At 41.0% G+C, this 19,734-nt stretch overlaps 1 protein-coding gene across 1 annotated transcript; it reads left to right on the top strand.

Moving 5' to 3' along the window:
* The first annotated feature begins 17,003 nt into the window (after positions 1-17,003).
* LOC112872254 (olfactory receptor 2A12-like) lies at positions 17,004-17,978 on the top strand. The gene has a single exon (XM_025935385.2). The coding sequence runs from the start codon at positions 17,031-17,033 to the stop codon at positions 17,976-17,978; it is 948 nt and encodes a 315-aa protein (XP_025791170.1). The 5' UTR covers positions 17,004-17,030.
* Positions 17,979-19,734: the final 1,756 nt, after the last annotated feature.

Raw genomic sequence — 19,734 nt, 5'->3', positions numbered from 1 at the left:
ATGACCATCTCCCATGTTTCTGGACAGGATCTTGTAGGGTTGTTTCAGAACAGAACTTTACAGTGCAGCTTTCCTCTTGGTCCCTGGGGTCCCTTGGTTTGTTGCCTGACCCTTGCCTGGAGCCAGGAACATAGGACTGAAGCCAATAACTCTTGAGTGCCTAATAATTAGATTTGGACTTTCTTGCTTACTACCTGAGACGTCCAGCTGCATGTCAGATCATTTAGGAGGCTACTATACCCTTCCCCTTCTCTTCCTCTTGTCTGATGTAGCAATTCTGTCTGCTTATCATTCTTGGTTTCTTTGATCATCACCCAAATCATAAGCTCCTTTGGTCCTCTATTCTCTTCTGTATTCTTTAAAAATTTTTTTAATGTTTATTTATTTTTGAGAGAGAGAGAGCTGGGGAGGGGCAGAGAGGGAAACAGAATCCAAAGCAAGCTCCAGGCTCTGAGTTGTCAGCACAGAGCACAATGTGGGGGCTCAAACTCACAAACCATGAGATCATGACCTGAGCTAAAGTCAGAGACTTAATGGACTGAACTACCCAGGGTGCCCCAATTCTCTTCTGTACTCCTAACACCATAATATGCTCAGTTTTCTCCTTTGGTCTAACATCCATGCTCTTGCATACTTCACAAAGCTATCAGCTGTATTCTTCGGAAGTCCAGCAACATGACTGGAAAACCTTCTGTTTCCTCAGACTGTTTCTTTATTTCCTGTCCCTTGAATCCCCTGGCTTTAACTGTAACCTGGATTTTCCTACAGGAAACTGCTTCCCTTGCATATGTCTCCTTCTCTCAAACTCTGCAATTCTTCAGGGGGAATGTGGTGTATTTTCCTTGTTCCTTCTGTCTCCTTTCAAGCCATTATTATTCTCTTCCTATTAGAAAAGTCACTCACTCCTTAGAAGTTTTTGCTACTTACCATTTCCTTGGCATTGTTACCTTCAGACTTGTGGATAATTTTTTTTTCTATGAAAATTTTGCACTTGTCTCAAAGTCTTAGTCTTGAGTACATCATCTTGAGTGACTTCAGTGCCCATATAGATGACCCCATTCAGTGGTCTGACCTCCTTTCTTTCATTCCTTTATCAATAAAGGAATTTTATTGATGCATTCTACTTTAGCCATAGCCATACCTGGTCTTTTCTATTGCCAAAGAATTATCCCACCTCCATTTTCTTTCTTTTTTTAAAAAATATTTATTATTTTGGGGAGTGCATAAGAAGGGGGAGGGCAGAGAGAGGTGGACAGAGGATCTGAAGTGGGCTTTCTGCTGACAGGCTGACAGCAGCATGCCAGATGTGGGGCTCAAACTCATGAACTGAGAGATCATGACCTGAGCCAAAGTCGAAGTTGGACACTCAACCAACTGAGCCACCCAAGAGCCCCAGACATTCCATTTTCTGACCACTACTTCCTCAACTTACAGTGTAATCACTCAATTGCTCCCCTTCACTGGGGCCTAGAGCCACTGGCTCTTTCTTTTCATTAATTCTGATTCCTATGTTATCTTTATTTTTGTCCTTACCCACTTCAGAATCTATGATTCATAATTTCAATGATTTTCTCTTTTTCTTAAAAAATTTTTTTAATGTTTATTTATCTATTTATTTTTTCATGTTGTATTTTATTTTATTTTATTTTTTAAATTTACATCCAAGTTAGTTACCATATAGTGCAACAATGATTTCAGGAGTAGATTCTTTAAGGCCCCTTACCCATTTAGCCCATCCCCCCTCCCACAAACCCTCCAGTAACCCTCTGTTTGTTCTCCATATTTAAGAGTCTCTTAACTTAAGAGACTCTTAAAGAGTCCATATTTAAGAGGCTCTTAAAGAGCCCCTCCCTGTTTTTATATTATTTTTGCTTCCCTTCCCTTATGTTTGTCTGTTTTGTGTCTTAAAGTCGTCTATGAGTGAAGTCATATGATTTTTGTCTTTCTCTGACTGACTAATTTTGCTTAGCATAATACTCTCTAGTTCCATCCACGTAGTTGCAAATGACAAAACTTCATTCTTTTTGATTGCCAAGTAATACTCCATTGTATATATACCACATCTTCTTTATCCATTCATCCACCAATGGACATTTGGGCTCTTTCCATACTTTGGCTATTGTTGATAGCGCTGCTATAAACATTGGGGCATGTGCCCCTTTGAAACAGCATACCTGTATCCCTTGGATAAATACCAAGTAGTTCAATTGCTGGGTTGTAGGATAGTTCTATTTTTAGTTTTTTGAGGAACTTCCATACTGTTTTCCAGAGTGGCTGCATCAGTTGCATTCCCACCAGCAGTGCAAAAGAGATCCTCTCTCTCCACATTCTCACCAACATCCGTTGTTGCCTGAGTTGTTAATATTAGCCATTCTGACAGGTATGAGGTGGTATCTCATTGTGGTTTTGATTTGTATTTCCCTGATGATGAGTGATGTTGAGCAGTTTTTCATGTGTCTGTTAGACATCTGGATGTCTTCTTTGGAGAAGTGTCTACTCGTGTCTTTTGCCCATTTCTTCACTGGATTATTTGTTTTTTGAGTGTTGAGTTTGATAGGTTCTTTATAGATTTTGGATACTAACCCTTTATCTGATATGTCATCTGCAAATATCTTCTCCCATTCCATTGGTTTCTTTTAATTTTGCCGATTGTTTCCTTCACTGCACAGAAGATTTTATTTTGATGAGGTCCCAATAGTTCATTTTTGCTTTTGTTTCCCTTGCCTCTGGAGACATGTTGAATAAGAAGTTGCTGCAGTCAAGATCAAAGAGGTTTTTGCCTGCTTTCTCCTCGAGGATTTTGATGTCTTCCTGTCTTACATTTAGGTCTTTTATCCATTTTGAGTGTATTTTTGTGTATGGTGTAAGAAAGTGACCCAGGTTCATTCTTCTGCATGTCGCTGTCCAGTTTTCCCAGCACCACTTGCTGAAGAGACTGTCTTTATTCCATTGGATATTCTTTCCTGCTTTGTCAAAGATTAGCTGGCCATACGTTTGTGAGTCCATTTCTGGGTTCTCTATTCTGTTCCATTGATCTGAGTGTCTGTTCTTGTGCCAGTACCATACTGTCTTGATGATTACAGCTTTGTAATACAGCTTGAAGTCTGGGATTGTGATGCCTCCTGCTTTGGTTTTCTTTTTCAAGAGTGCTTTGGCTATTCGGGGTCTTTTCTGGTTCCATACAAATTTTAGGATTGTTCTAGCTCTGTGAAGAATGATGGTGTTGTTTTGATAGGTATTACATTGAATATGTAGATTGCTTTGGGTAGTCTCAACATTTTAACAATATTTGTTCTTCCTATCCAAGAGCATGGAATATTTTTGCATTTTTTTGTGTCTTCTTCAATTTCTTTCATAAGCTCTCTATAGTTTTCAGTGTACAGATTTTTCACCTCTTTGGTTAAAACTATTCCAAGGTATTTTATGGTTTTGGTGCAATTGTGAATGGGATTGATTCCTTGATTTCTCTTTCTGTTGCTTCATTGTTGGTGTGTAGGAACGCAACCAATATCTGTTCACTGATTTTATATCCTGCAACTTTGCTGAATTCATGGATCAGTTCTAGCAGTTTTTTTGCAGAATCTTTTGGGTTTTTCATATAGAATATCATATCACCTGCGAAGAGTGAAAGTTTGACCTCCTCCTGGCTGATTTGGATGCCTTTTATTTCTTTGTGTTGTCTGATTACTGAGGCTAAGACTTCCAATACTATGGTGAATAACAGTGGCGAGAGTGGACATCCTTGTCTTGTTCCTGACCTTAAGGGGGAAAGCTCTCAGTTTTCCCCCATTGAGGATGGTATTAGTGTTGGGTCTTTCACATATGGCTTTTATGATCTTGAGTTATGATCCTCCTATCCCTACTTTCTTGGGAGTAGGAATCCAAGAAACGATGCTGTGTTTTGTCAAATGCTTTCTCTGCATCTATTGAGAGGGTCATGTGGTTCTTGTCCTTTCTTTTATTGAGGTGGTGAATCACATTGATTGTTTTGCAGATATTGAACAAGCCCTGCTTCCCAGGTATAAATCCCACTTGGTCGTGGTGAATAATTTTTTTAATGTATTGTTGGATCCAGTTGGCTAATATCTTGTTGAGGATTTTTGCATCCATGTTCATCAGGGAAATTGGTCTATAGTTCTCCCTTTTAGCGGGGTCTTTGGTTTTGAAGTCAAGGTAATGCTGACTTCATAGAAAGAGTTTGGAAGTTTTCCTTCCATTTCTATTTTTTGGAACAGCTTCAAGAGAATAGGTGTTAACTTTTCCTTAAATGTTTGGTAGAATTCCCCTGGAAAACCATCTGGCCCTAGACGCTTGTTTTTTGGCAGATTTTTGATTACTAATTCGATTTCTTTACTGGGTATGGGTCTGTTAAAATTTTCTATTCCTTTCTGTTTCAGTTTTGGTGGTTTATGTTTCTAGGAATTTGTCCATTTCTTCCAGATTGTACATTTTATTGGTATATAATTTCTCATAATATTCTCTTATTATTGTTTGTATTTCTGCTGTGTTGGTTGTGATTTCTCCTCTTTCATTCTTGATTTTATTTATTTGGGTCCTTTCCTTTTTTTTTTTTTTTTTAATCACACTGGCCAGTGGTTTATCAATTTTGTTAATTCTTTCAAAGAACCAGCTTCTGGTTTCATTGATCTGTTCTACTGTTTTGTTTTGTTTTTTTTTTGATAGCATTGATTTATGCTCTAATCTTTATTATTTCCTTTCTTCTGCTCGTTTAGGGTTTTATTTACTGTTCTTTTACCAGCTCTTTAAGGTGAAAGGGTAGGTGTGTATCTGAGACCTTTCTTCCTTCTTTAGGAAGGCCTAGATTCTTTACTCTTATGACCGCCTTTGCTGTGTCCCAGAGGTCTGGGGCTGTGGTATTATCATTTTCATTGGCTTCCATGTACTTTGTAATTTCCTCCTTAACTTATTTGTTAGCCCATTCATCCTTTAGTAGGATGTTCTTTAGTGTCCAAGTATTTGTTACCCTTCCAAATTTTTTCTTGTGGTTGGTTGATTTCGAGTTTCATAGAGTTGTGGTCTGAAAATATGCACAGTATGATCTCGATCTTTTTTTTAATTAATTAATTATTATTTTTTTAATGTTTATTTATTTTTGAGAGAGAGTGAGACAGAGCGTGAGCAGGGGAGGGGCAGAGAGAGAGGGAGACACAGAATCAGAAGCAGGCTCCAGGCTCCGAGCCATCAGCACAGAGCCTGATGCAGGGCTGGAACCACAAACCATGAGATCATGACCTGAGCCAAAGTCAGACATTCAACCGACTGAGCCACCCAGGCACCCCTGATCTCGATCTTTTTGTACTTGTTGAGGGCTAATTTGTGTTCCAGTAAGTGATCTATTCTGGAGGATGTTCCATGTGTACTGGAGAAGAATGTATATTCCACTGCTTTAGGATGAAATGTTCTGAATATATCTGTTAAGTCCATCTGGTCCAGTGTGTCATTCAAAGCCATTGTTTCCTTGTTGATTTTCTGATCAGATGACCTGTCCATTGCTGTAAGTGGGGTGAAAAAATTGAAGTCTCCTAGTATTATGGTATTATTATCAATGAGTTTCTGTATGTTTGTGATTAATTGATTTATATATTTGGGTGCTACCACATTTTCAGCATAAATGTTTACAGTTGTTAGGTCTTCTTGGTGGATAGACCCCTTAATTATGATATAATGCCCTTATTCATCTCTTGTTACAGTCTTTATTTTAAAATCTAGATTGTCTGGTATAAGTATGGCTACTCCAGCTTTCTTTTGTCGACCATTAACATGATAGATGGTTCTCCATCCCCTTACTTTCAATCTGAAGGCGTCTCTAGGTCCAAAGTGGGTCTCTTGTAAACGGCATAAAAATGGATCTTGTTTTCTTATCCTTTATGTTACTGTATGTCTTTTGATTGGAGGACTGAGTCCATTGACGTTTAGAGTGAGTACTGAAAGATATGAATTTATTGTCATTATGTTTCTTGTAGAGTTGGAATGTCTAGTGATGTTCTCTGGTCCTTTCTAGTCTTTGTTGCTTTTGGTTTTTATTTATTTATTTTTTGTCTTTTCTCTCCTCAGAGAGTCCTCCTTAAAATTCCTTGCAGGGCTGGTTTAGTGGTTATGAACTCCCTTAATTTTTGTTTGTCTGGGAAACTTTTAATCTCTCCTTCAATTTTGAATGACAGCCTTGCTGGATAAAGACATCTTGTCTGCATATTGTTCCACTTCAGCACATTGAATATATCCTGCCACTCTTTTCTGGCCTGCCAAGTTTCTGTGGATAGGTCTGCTGCACACCTGATCTCTCTTCCCTTGTAGGTTAAGGACTTTTTCCCTTGCTGCTTTCATGATTTTTTCCTTACCTGAATATGTTGTGAATTTTCTAAGTTGTTTTTACTTTCTAAGTGTCAAAAGAAAACAACTATGAATCTAGAATTTCATACCCAGCCAAATTATCATTCATGACTGACATATAAGACATATGACATGTCCATCATATAAGACCAAGTGCTGAACAAGGAGAATTTACCACTAATAAGCTCTTATTCAAAGAAAAGCCAAAGGATAAGAAGAAAATTTGATCCCAGGAAGTAGGAAATGCAAGAAGTAACACCAGAGTAGAGGACTATGAGCTAGGATTGGTAAATAGGAAGCCTTTCCACCAGCGACAGCAAAACTTGTTGCAGGCTGAATGCACATTGCTGGCAGTTCCCTTGGCTGTAGAAGTGACAAGAAGTCAAACACACTGGAAACAGAAAGAAAAGCCCCTTCCTCCTGCAGTGAATCTCTGGTGCTCTCTACTGACACAGTTTAACATTACAACGTGTCAGCGGGTAAAGGAAAAAATGTTTCAGGGTCCAGCTCCAGGAGCACAAAATGAGACAATGCGCTCGGTGGGTTTGGGGCAACAGGCAATGAATTGGTAACTGGCATGGCAATGAATGAACAAAGAAACTGGTAAACATAGGTAAATCTAAACAAGCACCATGTGACTAAAATAATAATAGAAACTACTAATTTTGGGGCTATAGGGTGAGTCTGGCAGGCTGGTCTACCAGTGCTCCTAACTGTACACAGAGAGTGCCTGCTGCACTCTGGATCTTCCTCTCCCCTGTTGGTTTTGGGGTAGGGGTGGGTGGGTTGGTGATGAAGTTGCTCTAGGAGGGGCCAGGAAAGCTATCCTGGTAAGAGTTCACCATATGTGAAGCAAAAATGTAGAGATCTCCAAGGAGAAATAGACAAATTCACAATTATTTTTGGAAATCTCAAGACCCCTTTCTCAATAATCAATAAGACAAGTACATACAAAATCCACAGAGATATAGCAGACTTCAACAACACTGTCAAACAACTTGACCTAATTGGCATTTATAAAACACTCCATCCAATGACAGCAGAATAAACATTTCTTTCAATTACAGGGGTTATTTGATCCATACCGTCAATATTCTGGGCTATTAAACAAGTCTCAATAAACTAGAAAGTATTCAAGTCATGGAGAGTGTGTTCTCTAGTCACAGTGAAATTAAATTACGAGCCTGTAACAAAGATTTCTAAAAAATCTACAAATATCTGGAAACTAAATAGCAGGCTTCTAAATAACCCATGGACCAAAGAAGAAATGAACAAGGAAAATTAGAAAGTATTTTGAACTGGATGCATATGAAAACACAACATACCCAAATTTTTTCTTTTATGGAGAAAAGCTTCAGGGAACTATCAGTAGAAGCAATGAGAATGGATACTGGCCAGAAAAATCAGGTGACCAGCGTAGTCTATGGCACCGATTTTAGCTATCACTCCTAAGGAATCAGTCCAAGAATGAAGTCTACATGTGTAAAGATATTCATTTCAGTATTGCTCATAAAAGGATTTGTCAAAATGTGTATGTCATTATGCATTCACTTAAGATGATATGTTGAATATAGCACAACTTGGGATAATGCATATGCTATAACATGAAGTGGATGGGGCGCCTGGGTGGCTCAGTCAGTTAAGCGTCCAACTCTTGGTTTTGGCTCAGGTCACGATCTGGGAATCTTGAGATTCTCTCTCTCCCTCTCTCACTACCCCTTCCCCACTTGCTATCTCTGTCTCTCTCTCAAAGGAAACAAATAAACTTAAAAAATTTTTTTTAAACTTAAAAAAACATGAAGTCAATAAAAGCAGTCTACAAAAGGACCAGCATACAATAAATACAAATTTACGCAAAAACTTGTAGTTGATAAGATAATGGAGAAAAAACACTAACAAGAAGATGGCTTTGGTTTTAGAGAAGTGGGATTATGGTTGATTTCCTTCTCATATTCTCCTGACTTTTCAGGAATGTAGTCATAACACAATGTTGACTGAGGCTTTTCCTGTTGTATCAAAAGTTTGGCTAAAAGCTCCACTTTCTGCAAGAGCCTCAATGAGTTGCCAGACACAACCCAGTCCTGTGTTCATCACTTCATCACCATGTACTTGTAGACTGTTTGAAAAGAATTGAGACATGGAAAGGACGTTCATTACATTGGAGAGTTCATTGTTTAGTGTAGGCTTCGTGCCAGGAGAGAGTAATGTGCTCTTCCCCTTTCGGTGGGGGAGGGGAATGGGTTCTCCCTGGCCCCTCACCTGTCAAGTGGAAGAAGCTCTAGGAGAACAGTCAGAGAGGCCACACAGAGAGATTTGTGCTGAGCTGAAGCAATTCTAGGCCTCCCTGCCCTGGCCTGAGGATGCAATCAGACAGGCACTCCAGGATCGACTGGGAGATTGACATGTGTCCCTCAAGTTTGGGATGAGTGAGACTAGTGTCTCCTTCCCACCGGGGGAATACTTAAGGCAAGAGGCTGACCAGAGAGGCCCCTGAAGGCAGGGAGAGCAGACAGGGTAGCGGCGAGGCCTGCATTCCCATTTGGTGTTGCAAAGATATGTGTGGATGCTGCATGTACATCCTGCCGATTCAGATAATGCAATGAAACTTGACTTTGCTCCTTGGTTGTTGAATGGATCATTTTGGCTGTGGTATGGAGAGCAAATTGTCAGGTGGATGTGTGCAGGTGTAGAACTCCTTCATGAATTTTCCCTGGAATATAGTGGGGGCACGTTGATCTTCAGGGTGTTTCTTTTTGAGATCCAGAAAGGTTTCTTATATTGTACTTCTGGATATTGCCTCTGTTTTACTGTTTCTTCTGTAGAAACTCTTTAATACTTGCAGACAGATCTTTGTAACTCATCTTTGTTCCGTAATTATCCTAATTTTCTTTCTTCTTCCCTGTGTCCCGCGAATACTTTAATTTTTATGGAAGGCCCATTGTGCCCTTTACTGTCTCCACTTCAGGCTATTTTTGACTACTGTGGTAAATGTACTTTGTTGGCTTAAATGCATTCTTCCCTCAGTCTGTTATCTTCACATGATCTGCTTTGTCCTTTTGTACTTGACTGAAATCACAGAACAGCTATTTAAAAATATTTGCCTTTCCAAATACAGGCTTTTCCTCTGAAGCTCCGGGCCACCGCTCTCTTCTCATGAGCTGCAGATACACGTTGGGGCGCTGGCCCTGGAAGTGCTGGCCTTGATGGACTGACGGAGTGGCAGAGTTAATGAGGGTGTTTGCACCGCAACAGGATGATGATGACCCTGATGTTGGTGGTGGGGAGATGATGAGTTGGGTGATAATGCAATGATGCACTGGGGAAAGGGTGACATTTTGGGAGGGATGCTAAATGAATGTGGAGGTGAATACTAACAGGGTGATGTGGCTGTGGTAAGGTAACGTCTGATGAAAAAAACAGGTGATGGTGGTGGTGGAGGGGAAGGTGATTTGGGCAGGTGCTTGTTGGCTGGTGTACACGCTCAGGATAAAGTCAGGTTGAAGTTAAAGCAGGTTTCTTCAGATGCCTCTGAGGGACACTGGGTCACCTCTGATCTTGCTGCGTAGCTGCTGTGGCTGGCCCAGCTGTCTAATGAGCTGAAGTTCTTAATGGTGTTCCTTCCATGTTCTTAAACACTGAATTTAACAAGCTCCCCCAGGACTTCTTACGTCAGAGCAACTCCGCTGTGGCTTAGCCAGACCACAACCAGGAAGGAGGACTCCTGGGGCAGAGGGACCCAGGGGTGGCTCCCAGGAACTGGGGAACAAAGTTGGAGACTCACAGCAGGAGGGGGAAAGAGGGAAGAGCAATCAAGACATTACTTTTGGCTTAATTGAGATGAGAAAAGTTTAACTCTGTATAACCAAGAGTTCTTATATCCTCCTGGGAAACATCAGGCTAATGCAGAGCTGGTGGGGAATTCTCAGTAGCTCAATGTCTGGAGCCTATGATTATGTTTGGGAAGTCACGCACACAGTCCCAAAGCAGGCCCCCAGACTCAGCGGGCATACGCTGCCTAAGAAGCTTCTCCCCACCTTGAACTAGCCTTGACATGTAAGTCAGTCACCAAAGATCACTGCTGTTAGCCTTACGGGGGACAGTGATAGCCCAATTACATCAGGAATCTCTCAAGTACTTTTACTGCTACTGTTTCTAATTTCTTTTTACTTTAATTATACAAGTGAACATCGATATATTCATTATAAACATTTAAACAATACAGATAAAGAAAAGTTCCCTTTGATTCTCTCTTCAATACTAGTCCCCTTAAATCTGCAAAAATCAAAATACATGGTAAAGATATATTGTTAACAATTTCATCATATGACTTTTGACAATTTGGGGAAATTGGGTAAATGAACTGAAAAATGCCCTAAAGGAAGAAAGAAGAAAAAAATATATGGCCACTTGAATAGTTGCAGAAAAAACATTTACTAAAAGCTTTCTTATTTTCTTTCTTATTTTTAAATAAACTTTTTTTTGCGTTCTGTGAATTTTGAAGTGCTCTGTTTTTTGTGTTCATTCCTCTCAAGTATCTTCTGTTTTCCCCTGTGATTTCTCCTGTGACCTATTGGTTGCATTAGAGTGTATTATTTAATTTCCACATGTTGAAACTTAATTCCAATAGTAGACAAAACCTTTGCACTTGCTCTGCCTTCCTTCCCTCCTCAGGGCCCTCACAGATCACGCAGGACTCCCAGGAACAATAATGGAGAGTGAGGGTAACAGGAGGTCAGTCATGGCTGCCTTCCTGAGGGGGTGGACCTGAAATTTAGGGCAGACTTAAAGACACAAGGGAAGAGGGTCTTCAGGTGGAGAGCATAGAAGGTGCAAATGAGGGAGAATAATAAATGTACAGGTGACTTACTTCCTATACACTTGGCACAGTCTTTTTTTTTTTTTTAATTTTTTTTTTCCTTTTTTCAACGTTTATTTTTATTTTTGGGACAGAGAGAGACAGAGCATGAACGGGGGAGGGGCAGAGAGAGAGGGAGACACAGAATCGGAAACAGGCTCCAGGCTCCGAGCCATCAGCCCAGAGCCTGATGCGGGGCTCGAACTCACGGACCGCGAGATCGTGACCTGGCTGAAGTCGGACGCTTAACCGACTGCGCCACCCAGGCGCCCTTGGCACAGTCTTAAAAGCTTTCTATTTGTGAACTCCTTTTACCCTCCCTACAACTCTATGGAGCAGGTTCTAGTTTCCTGATAAAAGGCCTGGAGGCCTGGAAAGGTTTCTGAAACTTGCCCAAAGTCACAGCTGGTAACTGTGAAACTAGGGATCGAACATATGCAGTCTGGCGCTAACCCAGAGAAAATATGTGGCACAGGAGGGCATGGACCTCTGGGGAGTAGTCGGGGCTCCAGTCAGGGGGTCTTAAGTACTAGGTGATGGGAGTGCAGACTTGATACTCAGTCCCTGGGGGATTTAAGGCACAGAGAGTTTGTTGGAAGTCATTGGATTTGTCCTCCTGGGAACTGGGGCCCCTGTGAGCACAGTTTCAAAGGAGAGCTCCTCAGGCTTCTGGCCCATCTCTCACACAGAGCCTGAGAGCAGGTAAAGAGCAGTGGGAGTGGGGACGGTGGCCCATGGCTTGGGTGTCTGCTCCTCTGAGGCATCCTTTCTCTGCTTGCTCTGGTTCTCTCGACTTTCTACAAATCTGCACATCTGCAGGTCCCTTCATGCCTATGCTCTTTGCTCTGTCCTATCCTTTGTCCACTTCTTCCCCAACTCTGACTTGCTCTCCATCCAACTACCTTTCTTTTCCCTCTGACTGAGTATGCACATCTCCCTTAAGACATTTGGCCTTCAGTTGCCAATGAAGACAAAGAGAAGGGGGCTGTTGCTAGGGAGGCTGAGGCAGCGGGGCTCTCCCATGTCCCTGTCCCAATCAGGGGGACCCTTGGAAGTGGGCAAGTCAAGGGATACAGGTGAGAGGTGGGGAAGGTTGATAGGACAGCAGTAGGATATGGGAGAGGAGGAGGGAGGCTGCAAGGAGATCTCAGGAGAGGCAAGGATTTGGAGGACCACTCTGACATTGGGAATTGCTCTAAGGATCTCTTATTGAGGAGCGGGGAGCAAGGCAGATGCCTCCCACCAAGATACCTATAGTTCAGTGATGTTCCCTGTCACTGTTGTCCAAAATTGTGGGACTGAGAGTGCTTCTGGAGTTCTGGAGCTATCCCCCATCTCTATTCCCTCTTCTTCTCTTCTACCCACCCAATGCTCCTTCCCCCATACATTCTGCACCAGTAGAATGAGTGGACAAGGCCACAGTGAAAATGCTCTTTTATTTAGATTGCTCCTAGAAAATGCTGTAGGACTGAATGAGTGGTGGGACTGGGGGATGAGAGTCACAGTGAGAGGCTGCTACAGTGCTCCAGGTATTAGGCATTGGGAAACAGGTGAAGATAGATAGTAAAGAGGACAGAGAAGATGGGAAAGACCTTAACTCCTCCGGATGGAATGGACCTCAGCAGTCCTCCTGCTCCACCTCTAAGTCCAGGTTGATCCCACTGTGTCCCTGACATATGGTCAGCTAGATTCAGCCTGAACCTCTCAACAGAAACAGGGAGCTCATTGCTTCTCAGGACAGTCTTTTCTGTCTATGAATATCTCTGGATGTTGGAACTTTTCTGTAGTCAATCTGAAGCTTGGTGTCCTAGTAAAATTTATACTAATTCTAAATTTGGGACTATGCAGGGCAATTCTTATTCATCTTCCTTAATGCAGCCCTTTAGATACTTCTGTAGACAGACCTCAGCATCCTCCCTAGCTTAAATTTCTGCAGAGAAAAATCACCAGTTGCTTAGATTTGTTTTTGTACCATCATAATATATCTTTCTACAAGCCACAACTCGTCTACGTATCTCCTTAAGACTTTGGTCACAGGTGTAAATTCTACATTCCAAATATGTTTGCCCCACTGGAGAGGGCAGGTATCAATCACCTCTATTTATCCTGCCAATATAGCTTCTAGGATGGAATCTAAGACAGGCACCCCTGCTTTAACAATTTAATAAATATTAATTGAGTTGCTACCATGTGCCCAGCACAATGATTGACACTAGAGATATACTAGTGAACAAAACAAAGTTTCTGCTTTTACAACCTACTTGGGGACAACAGACAATAATGAGATAAATAGGTAAGTTTTTTAAGAAATGAGAAGTACAATAAAGAAAGTAAAGCTGACTAAGGAGACAGTGAAGGATGGCTGCATTTCAGACAGGATGGTGAAGAAGGGGCTCTCTGATGAGTGACAGTTGGGCAGGGAACTGAAGGAAGTAGAAGAACTCCCCCCTAAAGAGATCTGGTAGAAGAGAGCATAAGTACTGGATGTTGTGGCAAAAGTCTTTAGGTGAAAGTCTAGTTGGCAGTTGTTGGACTCGAAAGGGTAACAGTGACAGTGTGGTTTTTGTGGAATGAGACAAGGGGACAGTAATGGGAGATGAGATCCAAGAGCTAGAGCATGTAGTAAAAATTAGGAGTTCAGTCTTGGATGTGAGAAGTTTGAGAAGTCAAACATCAACAGGCAGAGTTCAAGTAGGCAGTTGGACACAAGGAATATAGGGGGACCATCCAGGCAAGAGATATAAATATGGAGATGTATTTAAGGCAGGAGATGGGCTGGCTTCAGACACTTTTGGTTCTCATCTCACTTGGTATCTATCCATATTTGACCACAAAGACCATCCACTCCTTGTAGACCTTGTCTCTCCTTGGGTTTCTGTGTCGCATGCCATCCATCTTTGGCCTCTCGACACCATCTTCTCTGGATTCTCTCCTTGAAGCCAACCCTTAGAGTGTGGCTTCTCAGAGTGCTGCTTTCAGCTGTCTTCTCCCTCTACACGCTCTCCCCAGGTGATCTCATCTCTTCCGATGGCTTCAGTTCCTATAGAAGTGCTGAGGACGCTCAGATTCCTGTCTCTAGAGCTTTCTTTTCAGCTCTCAACCATCAGCCAAACAGATACTGGGAGTCCCACAAACTCCCCGACTCCAAAACTAGACTCATCATGTGTCCTTCTTCCCTCCTTCCCAAACTTTCCACTCCCATGTACCCAACCTCAGTGAATGACACCATCACCCCCATCCATTTACTCAAACTTGGAATCCATCCTTGACCCATCTTTCTTTCTCACCACTCCTTAATCACTTACCTACATCCATAGTCTCACCTCCTAAAGACTCTTGTTGAATACCTACCTTTCATATCAATATTTGCTCCCACTCTCATCCTTTCCTCCCTGAATTGCTGCAGTCTCCACACCGCAGCCAGTGTGATTGTTGCCAGACATAAGCCTGATGTCATGCCTATTTGGTGGATCCTTATGTTCCTTTCTATAAAATCCACCCTCATTAGACCATTTTGTAGGGCTTTATAGGTCCTCCATGGTCTGTCCTTGCCTACCTCTTTACCCCATCTCCCATCACTCTCTGGCTAGCTAATGCTTCATGACTTCACACAGATGACTTTCTCTCCCTGGTATATCCTTTCCTGCACTTTCCCTGTAGTTAGCGTCTACCCACTCTTCAACGACCAGCTTGACTCTTACCTCCTGCAGGATGTCTTCTATAATTCTTCAGATTGAGTTAGGCTTGCTGCAGCAAGTTGCAAGTAGCAAGGAGGAAGTATGTTATGTTTCTTTACCTTTTAGTTTGTCAATTCCTCATCCCAATTCCCAGTGGCTTTAGCCACTGCCAGGCTTGCAGTAAGAGAGAGATGAGGTGAGGGGCAAGACAGTCCTGAGTTGACTGGTACTATCTTGATAATCTAAAAATTGTATTCTTGTTCTTCTCTGGTTTTTAAAGATTATTCCTTTCTTTATGGAATTCTTTCATTGCCACTAGTTTTTATTTTATTTTATTCTATTTTATTTTTTTTATTAAAAAAATTTTTTTTTATTTTTAGTTTAGAGAGAGGGAAGACTATTTTTAGTCTAGCAGGTACTAGACTAGACAGAGAGAGAGAGGGAGAGAGGATCTTGAGCGGGCTCCACGCTCAGCACAGAGCCCAACATGGGGCTCAATCCCATAACCCTGGGATTATGACCTGAGCCAAAATCAAGAGTTGGGCACTCAACCAACTGAGCCACCCAAGTGCCCCAGCATTGCTACCAGTTTTTGAAAATCCAGTCTGATAATCTTTGTCTTTCAGTAGGCTTGCTTACTAATATACATTTAATGTAGTTACTATTGTAATTAGGTTTGAGTCTATCATTTTAATACTTGTTTCCTACTTGTTCCAAGTGTTCTTTTTTTCTTTATTCCACTTTTCCTGCCTTCTTTTGAATTAATCAAAAACTTTTAATTATTCCCTTTACATTCCGTACTGTATTTTGAGTTTTAATATTTTTTAAAATTATCCTTTTGTTATTCTACAACAGGGATTGGTAAACCTTATATTTTTAAAAGGGTTTTTAAAAAACAAATAAAAATATGCTACAGTGACTGTATATTCTGTGCAAAGCCTAAACTATTTATTGTCTGACTCCTTATGTGAAAAAGTGTCTTGACACCTGATCTAGAGACTAAAATATGCATCTTTGGCTTATAGTCTCACTTAAAGTGCCATTTTCCAAACAATGCAAAATCTAACAGTTTAAGTCCATTTCCTCCTCCTGCTTGTTAGACCATTTTTGTCACATATTCAACTTCTATGTGTATATTTAAAGCTCCAACAAGGTATCGCTATTTTTGTTGCTTTAAACAATTAATATTCTATGATATTTACACACACATTTATGATTTCTGGTGTTAATTTTCTCTTTCAATTGCATACTTCCATCAGGGACCATTTGCCTTTAGCCTAAAGAAGCTCTTTAATATTTCTTTTACTGTGAGTCTTTTGGTAATTGATTATCGGGTTTTTGGAGAGCAAACAGCTTTCATTCCTTATGGATATATTTGTTGAGTATAGTATCCTAGCATGGTAGTTTCCTTCCCTTTGTCTCTTGTTCCTTCCTTCCTTCCTTTTCTCTCTCTCTCTCTCTCTCTTTCTCTCTCTCTTTCTCTTTCTCTCTCTCTCTCTCTCTCTCTCTCTCTCTCTCTCTCTCTCTCTCTCATGTATTACCCACCTCTGGTCCATGGAAATACATGACTTTGACTTGTCATGAAGCTGAATTTATTTCCAAATGATAGTTGTCTTCTGGAGTAAGTCATATATCCAATAACTATGTCTCTAAAATTCCAGAGTACCTGTTAGGCTACTCAAGTAGTCCCACTGAAGCCCATTTTGATAAAAGCTTCCAAGGAGGGGTAGAAATCTCCATTTGGTATGACACTCACAACAGATGCTGTAATCTCAAATATCCAATTATTTTTTTTGACTGCTTTGAAATCTTTTATAAGCTCCATGAACTATGGCGAGTTCAGGAAGTGCAGGACACAGTTTTGTACACTCCTTTTTGCAAGTTCTACATTTTGAAATGTGAAATTTATTATCTGTAGTCTCAGAATAAACTAGGATTAAGTAATACAATATTAACATGCTGTTTCATATAAAATGGAAATTCTTTTTTAAAAAATTTGGTTCCCAGCTTTGTGGGTGTCCTAATGAGACCCTACTTTGCTACTTATATTTGGCCCTCCTAATAAAAGAGTAGCATCAGGGTTTGAATCTGAAGACTTTATTTTATGAATGATTATAGCTCTGTTCTTTCTCTATACCAGGAGAAGGATGCAAGACTTACACTGGGGAAACCATAGCTCTCTTACTGAGTTTATTCTTTTAGGATTCTCTCGTAACACAGAAATAAATGTTATTCTATTCAGTGTCTTCCTCTTCCTCTACCTCATCACTCTTCTGGGCAATGGGCTTATTATCACCTTGATACGCATGGACTCCCGCCTCCACACACCCATGTACTTTTTCCTCAGTGTCCTATCCATTATGGATATGGGCTATGTCACCACCACAGTGCCCCAGATGCTGGTACACCTGGTTTGCAAGGAGAAGACCATCTCCTACATTGGATGTGTGGCGCAGATGTACATCTTCCTGATGCTAGGAATCACTGAGTCTTGGCTTTTTGCAATCATGGCTTATGACAGGTATGTAGCCATTTGCCATCCCCTGAGGTATAAAGTCATTATGAGCCCTTTGCTATGTGGGTCAATGGTGGCCTTCTGTGGATTCTGGGGTATCAGCTGTGCCCTGATATACACTGTCTCTACTATGATTCTTCCCTATTGTGGTCCTAATGAGATCAATCACTTCTTCTGTGAAGTACCTGCAGTCTTGAAGTTGGCCTGTGCAGACACATCTCTCAATGATCAGGTGGACTTCATCTTGGGCTTCATTCTTCTGTTGGTCCCACTCTCCCTCATCATCATTGTCTATATCAATATTTTTGCTGCCATCTTCAGAATTCGCTCAGCCCAAGGGCAGCTCAAGGCCTTTTCCACCTGTGCCTCCCACATTACTGTTGTCACTATGTTCTCTATACCATGTATGGTTATGTACATGAGACCTGGTTCTGAATCTTCCCCAGAAGAAGATAAGAAGTTGGCTCTATTCTACAACATCATCTCTGCCTTCCTCAATCCTATCATCTATAGTCTTAGGAACAAAGATGTGAAGAGAGCTTTCCTCAAAGTGACAGGCTGGGGTAAAGCAACAGAATGAAGTCACAGAAGCATGGGTACCAGCAACAAACCCGGGACACAGCCTACATGACTTCTCCATCTAAATTCTTTCCAACATCCAATGGGCACACATGATGTATTAATGGGTTAGTCTCAGTAAGATCATATCTCAGAACACCCAGGAGGTTATGGCAATAGGTGTCCCTCAAGCATAAAGACACCTGACAGGGAACTCCATGAAGGCACGCCTATATTTGATTCATTTCTGTACCACCAGTTTACAAGACCTGGCATAGAATTGGCACCAATATTCATGTTTCCTATTACTGAGTGAACATGCACCTGAGTGCTTGATCTCTGGATTCATGAAATAAGTTCAAATTGATGGGCATAAGATGACTTCTGGTCAGTGACTAACTAATGGTCAGTTACTAGTTACTGACTAATGGTCAGTAACACCATTAAAGCTCAGTCAGGGATTTGACAAGGTCTGAACCACAGAACAATTTAAGAAAATCTATTGTAATCATATAAAATAGGGTTCAGGAAAGTAATATAGGTCACAGGTCATTTCTCATTCAATACTATTAGGAGAGTATTCATTTAGGGCACATAAACCCTCATGTATCTAAAGTAAGGAGCTCTGTCTTAGTGAAGTGATATTTTCAAGGGAGAGCAGAATCTCCTAGCAATTGGGAAAATCTCCTCCCACCCAGACACTTTCATAATGCATTTTTAACTTTATTGAAATACATTGACATATGGGTAACTGTAGATATTGAAAGTATACAATTTGATGAGTTTTGAAATGTGTATATATACTTATGAAAACACCACCATAATCAAGATCATTATCATCAACCCCCAAAGTTTCCTTGTGACTCTTTGCAGTTCCTCTGTGTTAGTTATCCATTGGTGTGTGACAAATTACCCCCAAATTTTGTGGTTTAAAACAATAAACATTTATTTTTTCTGTGGGTTAGGAATCTGAGCAAAGTTTAGCTGGATCCTCAGATTAGGGAGTCTCAGAAGGCTGTAATCAAGGAATCAGCTACAGAAATCCTACCACTTGACTGGGGAAGGATCTGCTTCCAAGCTCACTTGATTGTCACCAGGGTTCAGTTTCTGGTGGGCTTTTAGACTGAGGGTCTTTCCTGACAGCTGTACAGAGCATCCATCAGTTTCTTCCATGTAGGCCTCTCCTTGGAGCAGCTCTCCACCTGGCAGTTGGCTTCATCAGAGAGATTGTGAGCAGGGTGGAGCCAGGGTCTTCTGTAACCTACTCTTGAAAGTGATTTCCCATCACTTGTGGGATATTCACGAGAAGCAAACTACTAGGTCCTGCCCAGACTCAAGGGGAGGGGATGACTCAAGAGTGTGAATACCTGAGTGCAGGGGTTATTGATTCATGCAAAACTATTTAGACTCTTACTGATCAAGGAGTGGTCTGGGGATTAGCATCAACAACATCATTCAGGAGTTGTTAAGAAATGCAGAATTTTGGTATTTCCACACCTAAGGAATCAACATTTGCAGTTTAAAAGATTCTACAGGTGATTCCTACACACTTCTAAGTTTGAGAACAACAATTTAGCCAACACTGCAAGGACCATATCACACCACCTGTGTAGTATAAACTACAGCCTTTTTAAATTAAATTTTTAAAAAAGTTAAGCTCAATAGTGAATGAAGCTTTTGGAAAACTCAAGGGGAGAAACTGAAATTTCCTCGACACAGGTGTGGCTCCAGGTTTCTGGTAAGATTGACATAACATTCTCTTGGCTCTGTGGCTTCAT

The sequence above is a fragment of the Puma concolor genome, chromosome C1 (genome assembly GCF_028749965.1).
Source record: "Puma concolor isolate L17-30 chromosome C1, mPumCon1.1.hap2, whole genome shotgun sequence".
Lineage (NCBI taxonomy): Eukaryota > Metazoa > Chordata > Mammalia > Carnivora > Felidae > Puma > Puma concolor.
The sequence above is the reverse complement of the archived record's forward strand: the minus strand, read 5'-3'. Positions and strand labels throughout refer to the sequence as shown.

Coding starts and splice junctions, on each gene's coding strand:
- LOC112872254 (XM_025935385.2), top strand. CDS start 17,031: ATGCAAGACTTACACTGGGGAAACCATAGCTCTCTTACTGAGTTTATT.